Source organism: Pavona decussata, unplaced genomic scaffold, assembly GCF_977016875.1.
Source record: "Pavona decussata unplaced genomic scaffold, jaPavDecu1.1 SCAFFOLD_155, whole genome shotgun sequence".
Lineage (NCBI taxonomy): Eukaryota > Metazoa > Cnidaria > Anthozoa > Scleractinia > Agariciidae > Pavona > Pavona decussata.
This window is the reverse complement of record NW_028145567.1, coordinates 147,887-160,000: the sequence shown is the minus strand read 5'-3', so window position 1 is coordinate 160,000 and position 12,114 is coordinate 147,887. Positions and strand designations below refer to the sequence as shown.

The following is a 12,114-nucleotide window of genomic DNA, read 5'->3' as shown; positions in this document are numbered from 1 at the left end:
AACAGATAGTCGATAACTACGCAAGAGCACCCCAGGTTGCTAGTGGACTAACTTGGTATCCATCTATTAATTATTAACTACAAATTCTAATTTTAAAACTTCACTAAATCTTCAACATTTCTTATTTCTTTTAATTTTACCAATCCTTCAAGAAAAATTATTTCCTTCCAAATATACCTAAAAATCACCCAAAAATTCATAAAACACCCCAAATCATTGATTTGTGTTATGAGTGGAGGGTTTTTGTGTTGCTTGAAATGCAAACAAGATATTTCTATTTGACCGCCGTTTTAAGCGGCGTGAAAACGGCTTTCAGGTGTACCCCCACCTTAATTATTCTAGGCATGTCCCAAAACGTTCACCTTCATTTCAGTTCCGCCCTTGGCATATGAACTCGTTGTAATCGGACGAGCATGTTGAGGGGGTCATGGATCAAAGGGGTGGGATCAATGGGGATTACAGACCCGGGATCTTGCCACTGGCTCAATCATCAGCAGTTGGTAATCAGTGATCAGGGACCAAATTCGTCCACGTTTTTGGGATTGGTCGAGACAAAAATTTGGGTACAAAAAGTGCTAGTGGGTGAAAAATACGGATACCAAAGGTTCAAATTAAAGACAGTTTTCTTGGTCCCACCCACCCCATACATTCACTCACACAAGGATTCAAGGACACTCCGTAAGGCCGAACACTTTTTCTGGTCCCAATGAATAATGGGTTTGGTTGTTATCATCTGGTAAATTAATTGTTGCCGTGATATCAAATGCAACGAGTCTTAATTCAGCAATACTTTTCCTTCTAGGTATTTTCTATCTAGAAATCATTATTGAAAAATTAAAAGAGTTTTGTAATGCCATGTTTATCCATCTTTAAAAAAGTTTATTTCACCAGCAAGTCACTCCTGAGTTTCCGGCCTTTTTTTCTCTGGCTGACACTTTCGCAATTTCGCAGCAGTAGACTTAATCGTTCATCCGGTGATTTCATTTCCTCCATAATTATAGCCTGCGAACAGGCTAGGATGATCCGGCGCATTTTTAATATATATTGTTAAGGACATCGGGGGGCTATGTCATGTCGCTTGATTCATTTGTCGGAAATGAGTCGTTCACAACGGGATCGATCTCAGAAATGACAGAATATTTTTTACTGACAACGAGAATCTTTATTCTGGTGGTCGCTTATTTGCGAGATTTGGTTTCAATTAAAAGACCCACGCACTGCTCTCCACGTTCCTTTTATAGATAAACACGAGCAATAATTCCTGGCCTGGAGTCCAGGAAATTAATTCACCCGATTGTTCTGCTCCAAGCTGGTCATTATCCCACGCATAATTACAGTCTGGACAGCGCAAAGTACCAACAAGAAGGATACTTCTAAACAGCGTCTACCACCAAGGCGGATGATATAAAACAGACGAAAAAACTTGCTGCTTTCAGTGATTGTTTTATAAAAGATACCTCAGTGAAGCTGTTGTATTCCTTTACGTTCTGGCAACATTTTCTATGGCTCTTACGCAATAGTTACATCGTGAGGAGGAAAAAGAGGAGAAAAATGTAACTAAAGAGCTGCAGGAAAAGACAGACAAAACTAACATCACACAGTGAAGCCCTCTTTTGATGATTACACGACCAACGGAAGGAAAAAACTAATGAAGTGTTGACCACGCCCCCCTGGTTTTTACCCCCCTCACAAGATTAAGGTATTAACACCTCCATAAATTATCCAGGAATTAAACGCTTTTTACTTGATAAAAAATCTGACAGCACTAATCAGCTAAATTCGTAGGAAAGGGATACAATGGAAGTAGAACTGAATGATTTATTTGCGTCAGGAAACGTTAAAATGACGCCCTTTAAATTGTTTCCGCAACTTTTAATTTGCAACCCTTACGTTTTTGATGTATTGAGACATGCATGGTAGATTTCGCATTACCATTATAAATTATTATATTAATCCAAAATGAACAATCACAAATAACCTCCGTTTCTTTAACTTTGCCAAAGTGCGCCGACAAATGAAAAGGTATATATAGTTAGAAAAAAAAATTAAGAAAAATTCAGAGTGATACTCTATCGAGGCATGGCTGATCAATTCCCGCAGTTTCAACGAGTGAGCCGAACTGGCCACGTGGCATAGAACAGACTAGAGAATAACCAGTGTTTTTTTTTCATAGTGGTTGGACCATTTACAGTGTATACAAGCGCTTTCTTTATGTCTTCCTCGCGCTTGTAAATCCCAATGCAATATAAACGACCTTAATGTGAAGCTTCTTCCATGCTGTCCCAGACATATGCTGGACAGATTTTCAGTTATACTAAAAAAATGAGGTACGATTTTTCACTTATCACGGTGGGAAATGTCCTCGTCACAGTTAGTCCTTCTGCTTAACTGTGTCACTCTGATTGGAGATTAGAGGCAAAACTTGACAACAGCACATCCTGCTGTTTATGCAAAGGCGCAAAAACCGGATGCATTTATTTTTAGGAATATTATTAGCAAGAAATGACCACGAGAAACTAATTGCACTTCATTTTTCACAGCCGATGACATTTCAACGAAAAGTTGATCTTCTGCAATAATGATTAATCGTAAGAAACAAATGTCCCAAACTCCACTGGCTCGAATTGTCCCGTAACTTAACTACCAGCTGTGGATTTATCCGCCGGTGACTTGTGCCGAATCATACCGGCCGATCGAGTAGAATCTCAATAATGCAAATCACGATCCCATCCTACGATTCTATCTCCTCTTGCCGTAACGTCGAAAGACTCTTAGACTTAGGATAAGACTCTGAGTCTTACCCTGTATCACCTTATGGCAGTATTGTTCACTGGATTGCCAACTCGCCTTCTTGTTGTCTTTTTTTGTTTTTTAAATGAACGGTTTCAGCCCACCGTGAGGAAGCCGGCTGTGCACATGTGTCGGTCATTCTCAGCATTCCGGCTGTTCTCAGAAATGAAAATAATATTATTTTTAAGTGTATGGTCTAAAAAAAGAAAATCTAAAAAAATAATAGGAGGTAAGTCTCAATAAAGGAGAGTATGAGAAAGTTCTATTTAGATATTTAAGGTTTGGGAATGCACCTTTAAAGAAATTTCAAGAAGGACCCTGGGCTTCTAATTTCAGCGTCTAACGTATTGGAAAACATATGGTAAGTGGTGGGGTGCATGACGTGCTTGCCGTAATTTTCACGAGTTGTCAGCGATACAGTAAAGTTCGATTATCACAAGATCAGAACCGGAGCTAACAGCGTGGGAGAAAATGCACCCGCTTCAGACCACAACACTGGTGTGATTATCAGTTGTTTGGCTTAAACAACTAACGCACGGCTTAACTAATTATAATCAGGATTTAGGCTTGTTGGTTTATTTTAAAATAAATATTGCTCTTTTTTCCCGGGCGTCTTCAGATGGCCTAAAGTCTGGATACTTCTCTTCAGACGTGAATTTACCTGTTATTTATATTTTAGACAAGAAATGTTGAAATACGAAAGCATTTGAAGGGGTGTGTTCCATAGAGCTTATGTAACTTAAGCAACTGAATCTATTGCCTATACCCGGGATTATCTGTAAGCCTCGAAGCTTACAGTTATTTTTTTTTTCAACTCCGCTCTCGGAAAACCGTCTGTTGGCTTCTCGTGACGAGATAACGTCCAAGCGCAAATATTCATTCATTCATTTAGTTAGTTAGTTTGCTACTTGGGTCGCTTCATGATCTGATGGTACGGTGTGGCTCAGAAGTATTTCGTTCATTTACGGTCGTATACCACTCCCCGCCATTTTGAATTAATTATTTAGGGTGGAGAATAAACTTTTGTTTCACATAAAGAAAAGGTATTTCAAAATGCAAAACTGATTCAAGTAGTTGGGACATCTGAACTGATGCTAATCTTGATTGAGGATACCAGCTTCACTAGAAGCGTTATACAGAAGGGTCCTCAGTTTCAAGAGGGTCTCAATGGGGGTATAGCTTTGACGGTTGACGGTTAAATTTTACCAATTTTGACGGTTGACGATTAAATTCAGTTAGGGCTTTTGATGGTTGACAGTTATCAATCCCGGGAAATTTCTTCCATGAGGTAAAGTCAACATTAATTTTTGTGTTTTTTGACCTTAACAATTGCGTCCTTCGATTGTTTTTCGGTCAGAAAAACCTTATCAATGTAGTAAACCAGAAGTACTTCCAGACAGAAGTTAGTTGTGAACTTTTGATGTCGGTTAAGATGCAAATTAACTGGAAAAGACCGTAATGTGAGTATGTTTGGGAACATCTGAACCGGTTTATCAGTTACAATGATTCTTTGAGAGACAGAAGTTCGGGATAAGTAGCTTGAAACCGTTTGACGATTAATAATAACTGCTCTTTTTTTACGGTTGACGGTAAAAGTTGCCCTTTTCTGACGGTTGACGGTTAAATTTTAGGTTGTTTGACAGCTGACCGGTTAACCCCATTGAGACGACCCTCTTTTAAATACTGAATAAATAACCTAGGATAAAAACTACAAAATTCATCGGAAATCATTTAGAAAATCATAACTGAATAGATAAGATACTAAATCTAAGCAAAAGAAGCAAATATTAACCACAGAATGGTTTTTGAGAGACCACGCTTAAAAGTGAATAGTGAGGACACTTCATGAGAGAGGAATCAAGTGAATTTCGGTCGTTAGAAGCGAAGTTTGTGATATACCAATGGCCCCAGTCTATGAACCTCTCAGATGGTGCATACATGTATCGTGGCCCAAACGGACGGGACATCTATAAGCATTGACATATTGTTACTGAAACACACAACAGTAAATCAGTGAGATAGCTTTTGTGCTAAACTGGCGCCACTCATAATGCAATGGTCATCTACAGGAGAGATCATCGATAATTTTATACCATATACAGCACATTTTCATTGAACACACAGGGGAAAATGTAACAGGGAGACCCTTCTATTTCTCGTTGTTTTTGATCGGTGTGCTGTGTTTGTTGAACAGTCAAATCAACTCAGCCAATGCGTGTAACAACGGCAGGGGATGCAGAACATTCGAACACCGAAGGCCGAATCGAACCCCGAATCCACAGAAGTGATGTTTACCATAGCAACAACGTCTGCTTAAAGCTAACCGTCTGTATATAGTCAGTGCTTAGTCCTGATTATAAATACACCTGTAGTATAGAGAAGCCGCTTAGACCAAATAATACAGATCTTATTCGTTGCTTAACCCTAACGGTTGTAGCTGAGTGTCAAATGTTATCTAGGTTCTGCTTTTGACTTTCTGCAAAATACCCCTCAGTACCTGTATAACAATCCACTGAAAACTGAATGTGTTGCAGCGCTTGAAATTCACAGTCATTTACACAGTTTGCCTAAGTACTGGCCACAAAGAGCAAGAGATCATTTTCGCTTGTAAAGAGTCATTCACAGAGTCGAACGTACTTGAATTAATTTATGGCTTTTAGTTATTCCATTTTGTTTTTATTTCATGTATTTTCGCTAGAAGACGGGCGGGTAAGATTGACTTTTTAGCCACGGTTTTCCAGCAACGCACTGACAAGTATGTAGTAACAGCGAAGCGCTGTAAGATGAAAGATCTTATTCCCGCATTGGAAGGTGACACTTGTGCCTGAACATCATCTGCTTTTTTGTCGGAGCTATCTGATTGTGTCTTGTGATTCATTTTGGCCAATCGCAAACAAAGGAAAGTATTCGAGGGATTATGCAACAGGGGAAATCTCCGACCTCTACGAAAGTACGTACGTCTAGTATACAATCAAAGGCCATTCGAATTATAGCTAGATTGTCTCACAAGGGCTCCGCGAGAAATCTGGGATAATTTTTCAACAAATCCAGAGTGGGGAAGGGCGGATGGAGGTGGAGATGGGGAACTTTAGTTTCCTTTTCCATCTCCTCCCTCTAACCCCCTCCCCACCCCTCCACCTCACTACCCCGTAGACACTGGAGTGTTTTATCTGTGGTCACTTTGAGTGAGCCAGATATTTTAGAAACGTTTTGTACTCTCGAATCTACACGCAGTGCTAATGATGGGCTTAACCATGACCTTATCTGCATATCTATATATCGTTATTCAATCACTCCTATAAATCAATCTTTCTCGTGTTGATAGCCAAGGTTAATTCCAGGTATTTAATACACGGCCGAGTATTTTGGTGTCATTTCGAAGTGACCTGTTTTGACTCTCCTGTCAACCCCTCGTTAATCGAACCAGTGCAGTTGACCGACCCGTTAAAAACATTTACCATACCGTAGAAAATGGTTTTAACAGGGAGAAACAGAAGATCACAACTTAACTGCAAGAGACACTTCGCTTTCGCTTATAATTGTACATAAAGGATCGAAGAATAAACACAGTACCATCGTAGGAAGATTTTGTTTTCCCAACGGTTTAAAACAGGGAGAAATCGAAGATCACAAAATGCGTTTCTTAACTGCAAGAGACTCCTCGTTTTCCGCCTAATTTTTTTCTTATAATTACAACTGAAGAATCAAAGAATAAACAATACCTTAGAGGAAGTTTTTGTCTGTCCCCCCCCCCCCCCACCCCCTAAAAAAGGAGAGTTTCAATGCACACATCTGGGAAATCATCCTCACCAAGAGAAAAAGCTAGAAAATGGTTTCTTGACCTCACTCGCCGAAAGGTTTCGGCGATTACCTTCATCCTCTCTTCGTTTCGAACGATACTGATCATGAGTTGTTTAGGCTTGCGACATTACGATCATAATTATAATCATAGACATAGTTATAATCATAAGAAAAACTGGTTCGATCATTTTCTTATGATTATGATTATGTCGATTGTAACTGTCTTTATGATTATGTTTTTCGGCGTTCCCGCTACGATATAAGCGACATAACGACCCTTATGATCATTATGTCGCTGGTGGGAGCCAAGCCTTACTTTTTTTCCCCTGGGATTTTAATTTATTTTATTTTACGCTTGAGAAACATACTATGTCCTGGAAACATAAACTCAGCTATCAGTGGGGAGAGTACAAAAGAGTTGTTCTTGCTCAGTTCCCCGCACCTGATACTGGTGGATGTCAACCAAACAACTTGTCTTTGAACTAACAACCCAAACAGCTGAACAACGAAAGCAAATTTTCTGAATTTTCTATGGTGTAAATCAGTATAAACAAAAATGTAGAATTGAAACGAAAGGAACACGAACAATACCCTGCAGAACAGACGCAGTTTTAAGTTTAATCTAAAAAAAAAAAAACGTTCAGTTTGAGTCCGGGTTTGAGCCGAGAGACGAGCGCCACTCGGACGGCGAGAAAACTGAAAACTTCGGCACGCTCATCGCGTTCGCTCGCTTCTCGCCCTAAAACGCGTAAAAAAAAAGGTCATGTTCTGAGTGCTACATAGGCGATAGCATTCAGCTTCTTTAATCTCTTCTATTACTTCACCGTATTTTAGACTTACGCTCATAGGGCCAGAGAGCTGCTATGGCTCCGCGAAGGGCAACCAACTAAAAATAGACTAAAAATTTAGATTAAGAATTTCTCAGCATAACGGCCAGCATTTTTGTACGAATTTAAGCTTACACTAGTTCATGAAAACAAAGGTAATAGTTGCTGAAAAGAATTATCTGAATTGCTGAAGAGAATTATCGGCTTATAATTCTATACTAAATTTTTTAAGAATATTTTTAGATTTAAGACGAGAACTAGACTGAGAAGCCCAAATTTGACTTGGGCTGGCGGGACGTGATACTATCAGAAAGGCCATTAATCACGTTTAATGGAATTAAAAGCTGTCTTGCGCATAATTTGAACAGTTGTTAAGACGCTGTCTTCTAATTGCAGCTGATATAACGGTCATTTTTCGGCGGACGAAAAGAAACAAAAACGCCCAGGAAAAGAAAAATAATGTTTTAAAAGAACTGTCAACATGTTCAAAGGCTTGTTTTGATGAATTACACGACAACCAATTAGCGAATGCGCCACAAGAATCGCTCTAAAAAGCGCTAACCTTTAAAGTATTTCAGCGAGAGCAAACATGGAAACAAGTTAGACAGGAACAGAGCTAATGGTCTTTATTTTTCGCCATTTTAAGTTGTCACACATTTTACGAGCTTAATAGGGTCGTCGCCTCGCTATTAGCATGAGTGAGGAATGCCAGAAATTTGCGGCACTTGAAGGTGAGATTAAACATGCGTGTCCCTTTGGGATAAACGCTCCTTTGGAAGGACAAAAGGGGAAATTAATTAGGAGATGTTGGAGATAATTTGGCTTTGGCAGGGTGATAACGATAGAATAGCTTTTCCACTCTTGTAACCTAATCCGCTTTCATATGTACGCATATCATTTTGCAATTTCCAAAGCAAAATAACAGGATAAAATTATGCTGCCAAAGCTGTTGACTCAAAAACTCGTGTTTTGCGAGATAATTGCTCGAAGCACTTCATTTACAAATGTGATTTGGCAGCTTCTAAAATGTTTTCTTTGTCCTAACAAGGTTACTTTGATAGCGTTGACAGTTTAATTCAATTAATCTTGGGTTTCTAACTTTGACGGCCTGTCAGGCTAATTGAATTACGCCACTAGCGCGCGAGGCCTGATTGGCCAGCGTGTTGGGTAAATACTTTAATTAATTAGTCATCAATTTCGCACAAGCTGTATAATTTAATTGACGCATATACGGGCTGGGTAAAAACTCCGAGGTGGCTAGTGTGATCGGTGAGTTACAAATGAAAGGCTTTGACGCACCATTGGGGTTTTCAATCAGTTGAGCTTCGCACAACGTGACATTACAGCTGAGGCTGATAGCTCCGCAAATATCACCCGCTTCTATTCAGAGGAACGTCTCATGGAGAGACAAAGAATTGAAGACAATTTGTCTCCTTCGAGTAACTCAAATGGGAGAAGCTCGGATCAACAAAACGACAGAGAGACGAGCAACAAAGTGTTGCCTTTTTCCATCGAGGCCATCCTGAGCGCTCCACATCCAAAGAGAGAAATGCCGGTGTTGAGAAAAAGAGCTTGTCCATCTAGATCTCCGAAGGAAAACCGCTCGAAGTGGTCTTCACCTCTCACTAATCTCGAGGACTTTACAAGCAGTAATTTACCCGAGGATAGAGAAGACACCACGGAAAACTCCGAAATAGGTGAGCTTAAAAATACCTTGGTGTTATTCAAGTCTAACCGGCAACAAAAGCCAGGAAGCTCTTAGCGGGAAGTAATTCAGCTTTAGCTCTTGAAAGCTTTCATTCCCTAACCCACATGTAAACACTTCTCGAAATCCCAGTCATTCTTTCGACCGAATCCGCGCTTCTTTTACCTAGAATAAATATAAGTGACCCTGCTCCAATCTTGGAGCAATCGACAAGCAGTTCTAGTCTCATTTTGTCTTATTGTTTATTCACGATTTGCATAGCTATATAAGGAGGGATTTTAGTTTCTCGCCTTTTTGTTTTCATTTCTTTGCAATGATTAGTAAACCCTCTGTGAAAATGTCAAAACATTTGTGAACTCAGTGGCTGTGTTTTCATGCTTTTTCAGCGTCAAAAAGCTTCCAACATAAGCTGGTCGCTTTCCAAGCAAGATTGACCGCCAGGAAACGACGAAAGGCGAGAACGTGCTTTACAAATCAACAAATATTTGAGCTGGAGAGACGGTTCGTGTATCAAAAGTACCTCTCGCCTTCGGACAGGGACGAAATTGCACATTCACTGGGAATTTCTGGAGCGCAAGTCATAACGTGGTTCCAAAACAGACGCGCGAAATTTCGACGGGATCTTGAAGAGCTGAAAAGCGACGTTCAAGCTGCGAAAATCATGGACAACAAACAGGTCAACAAATTGTGCAAGCGATTAGAAATTTAACAACTGCATGTGTGACGCATTGGGTTGGTACAAGTTTGAGCCCCCTCCACTTACAGACTGCTTACATTTAATCCATACACTCAACATGAAATAGTGTGTTCATGTTGTTTTTTTCTCCTTGCGATTGCAATTTCCTAATCCACGAACGCTCATGTTCAGACGCTTCAAACTACACAGAACCATTCCTGAAAGTGTGAATTTAGCCCGGGGAATTAACCCTTCCACAAAAATATTTTGAACCCTGAAAATCAACCAGATTCACAGCGTATAAATATGATCATACTCTAAACTAGCTTTCGTACTATTTGTCGAGGTTGTACACTGTATGATTAGTTGATTTTTTATGTTGAATTTGTTGAACAATCTCCTTAGCTAAATGCTGCTAAACTGTGCGAGCCGCAATCATAAATCACCGAGTTTTTTGACACAACGAAGTAAGACGCTAAACGGGACATAAATCACTCATGCTGTCTACTTAGCCAAGACGAGTTCCGACAATTATGGCCAAAACAGGTCAAAGCCAAGAACCGGGCATATGCCGGGTTTTAATCCAACGTAATTCTAAATTGAAACGACTGTTTTGTTTTATTCGTTTATCGAATTAAATGAAGTGGATGTCTGTTTCGTTTTGGTTGCTTCATTTACAAACTCATACAATATGGCGAATTCACTCCGTCATGACACTCGAGAAATCGGTGCCAAGTTCTCCATAAACTGAAGGTTGTAAATATAACATTATTAAAGTTTCGTTCAGTTTAGTGTGAATAAACTACCGTTCAATCGTGTACCTGTGTCTCTCTTTACTTAAACTTGAAATGTAAGCATTCGTTTGTGTCGTAAGTGGCTAATATTTTCAAAAGAACAAATACCGATGCTGGTACTCCGAACTCGGCCGCCATTTGGACAAGAAAGTTTCAACGATTAAGATATTTGAGGGGAAACTTTAAGACCATGAAGACTACAGTTTCTCTCCGGAGTGAGCAAGGAGAAATTCTAACCGATTTTTGTGTTATCTGTATGGGACAGATTGCGGCTCGGTCACCGGAGGACATGATTCGAGCTGAACAATGCCTTTCGCAAAATGATTTATAAACTCAGGAAACGGAGGTGCAAAATCATTCGTTAACGTCAAAGAGCTGAGGATTGGCAATCAAGCTTAAAAGTGATGTATTGTTTGAATGAAGAGCCTCGTGAGAACGAGATGAAGAGTATTGTTCACTTTATTCAGCAGGCTGAGTTGCTAGGGTCGAATCATCAACACGGACACTCATTTTTTTTCGAACAAGGATTCCTTTAATTTGCAAATTTATTGTTAAGTTGTAGACGCTTCAGTATTATCATTCTAAACTAATGTGTTGTCAAAGGATCATGTGGGTGAATACATAGAGAGCGCATTGCGAAGTAGTGTGGTGGGAAGTGAGTATGGCGAATAAACGAATAACTATACCGAGTTACTCGTGGCGCTGAAGTCCTGACCTTCCAAAACCCTCAAGGATTTACCGTGATGTGTTATTTGGGCAAGTCAGTCTCTTATTTAAGGCATCGTTCAGCTTAACACTGCAACAATCATTGCAACAACGTCTAACTATCGCGAAACAAATTCAAACAGGTGCATTTTCAGAACTGTCAAAGCACCAATTCCGGGAATTTAGTGGCCAAGGAAACCACATACAGGAATTCCGCCTTAGGGATAGCCAGTTTTAGGTCCGGGGCCCGAAAACATATGATATGCCTTTGGCATACCTACGTTCGACACTTTCGGTGATTTATGTCGCTTTGAAATTTAGCGTCGACAAGATAGTCTCCCAGAAAGGTATAAGAAGTTCTTTAGCAGAGGTTAATATTGAGCCGCGTTTGTCGACAATTGTGTGTCGTTTCACAACGCTTGCTAACAAGGCGGATTAGTTTTGCGGGGGCAAATTTGGATCTGCTGCAAGGTCGCAGATGCGTTTGAATGCGTTAAAGACCGTAAAGTATTCACCTATCAATAGTGTTTAAGACTTTTAGGTTTTAGTTTTTTTAGGGATAAGCGAAACTAGCCTACGCGACAGAGAATAATGAAGAAGGAATTGGTAGAGAGTCCTCTTTGAAGTTTCAGTTTTCAGTAAAATGCTTCAGTTGCGCATCTGCTATTTCTTCTCTGTCAATTGTCCTAAATCAACCCTACTTGAACAAAAGCTTGCCGCTAATAAAGTCTGGTAATAATGGGCATCCCATATTAAAACTCAGCAAGAAAAATAATGCATTTCCGTAGTTTTATTTGCATTAGAATTGTCTGTAAG

General features: G+C 39.8%; 1 protein-coding gene across 1 annotated transcript; it reads left to right on the top strand.

Annotated features, from left to right (window-relative positions):
* Nucleotides 1-8,626: 8,626 nt before the first annotated feature.
* Nucleotides 8,627-10,617, top strand: LOC146465700 (transcription factor LBX2-like). Its single transcript, XM_085128004.1, has 2 exons — nucleotides 8,627-9,115; nucleotides 9,510-10,617. The coding sequence occupies exons 1-2, from the start codon at nucleotides 8,818-8,820 to the stop codon at nucleotides 9,830-9,832; spliced, it is 621 nt and encodes a 206-aa protein (XP_084984130.1). The 5' UTR covers nucleotides 8,627-8,817; the 3' UTR covers nucleotides 9,833-10,617.
* The last annotated feature ends 1,497 nt before the right edge of the window (nucleotides 10,618-12,114 follow it).

Coding starts and splice junctions, on each gene's coding strand:
- LOC146465700 (XM_085128004.1), top strand. CDS start 8,818: ATGGAGAGACAAAGAATTGAAGACAATTTGTCTCCTTCGAGTAACTCA. Junction 9,116..9,509: donor CACGGAAAACTCCGAAATAG/GTGAGCTTAAAA, acceptor ATGCTTTTTCAG/CGTCAAAAAGCTTCCAACAT.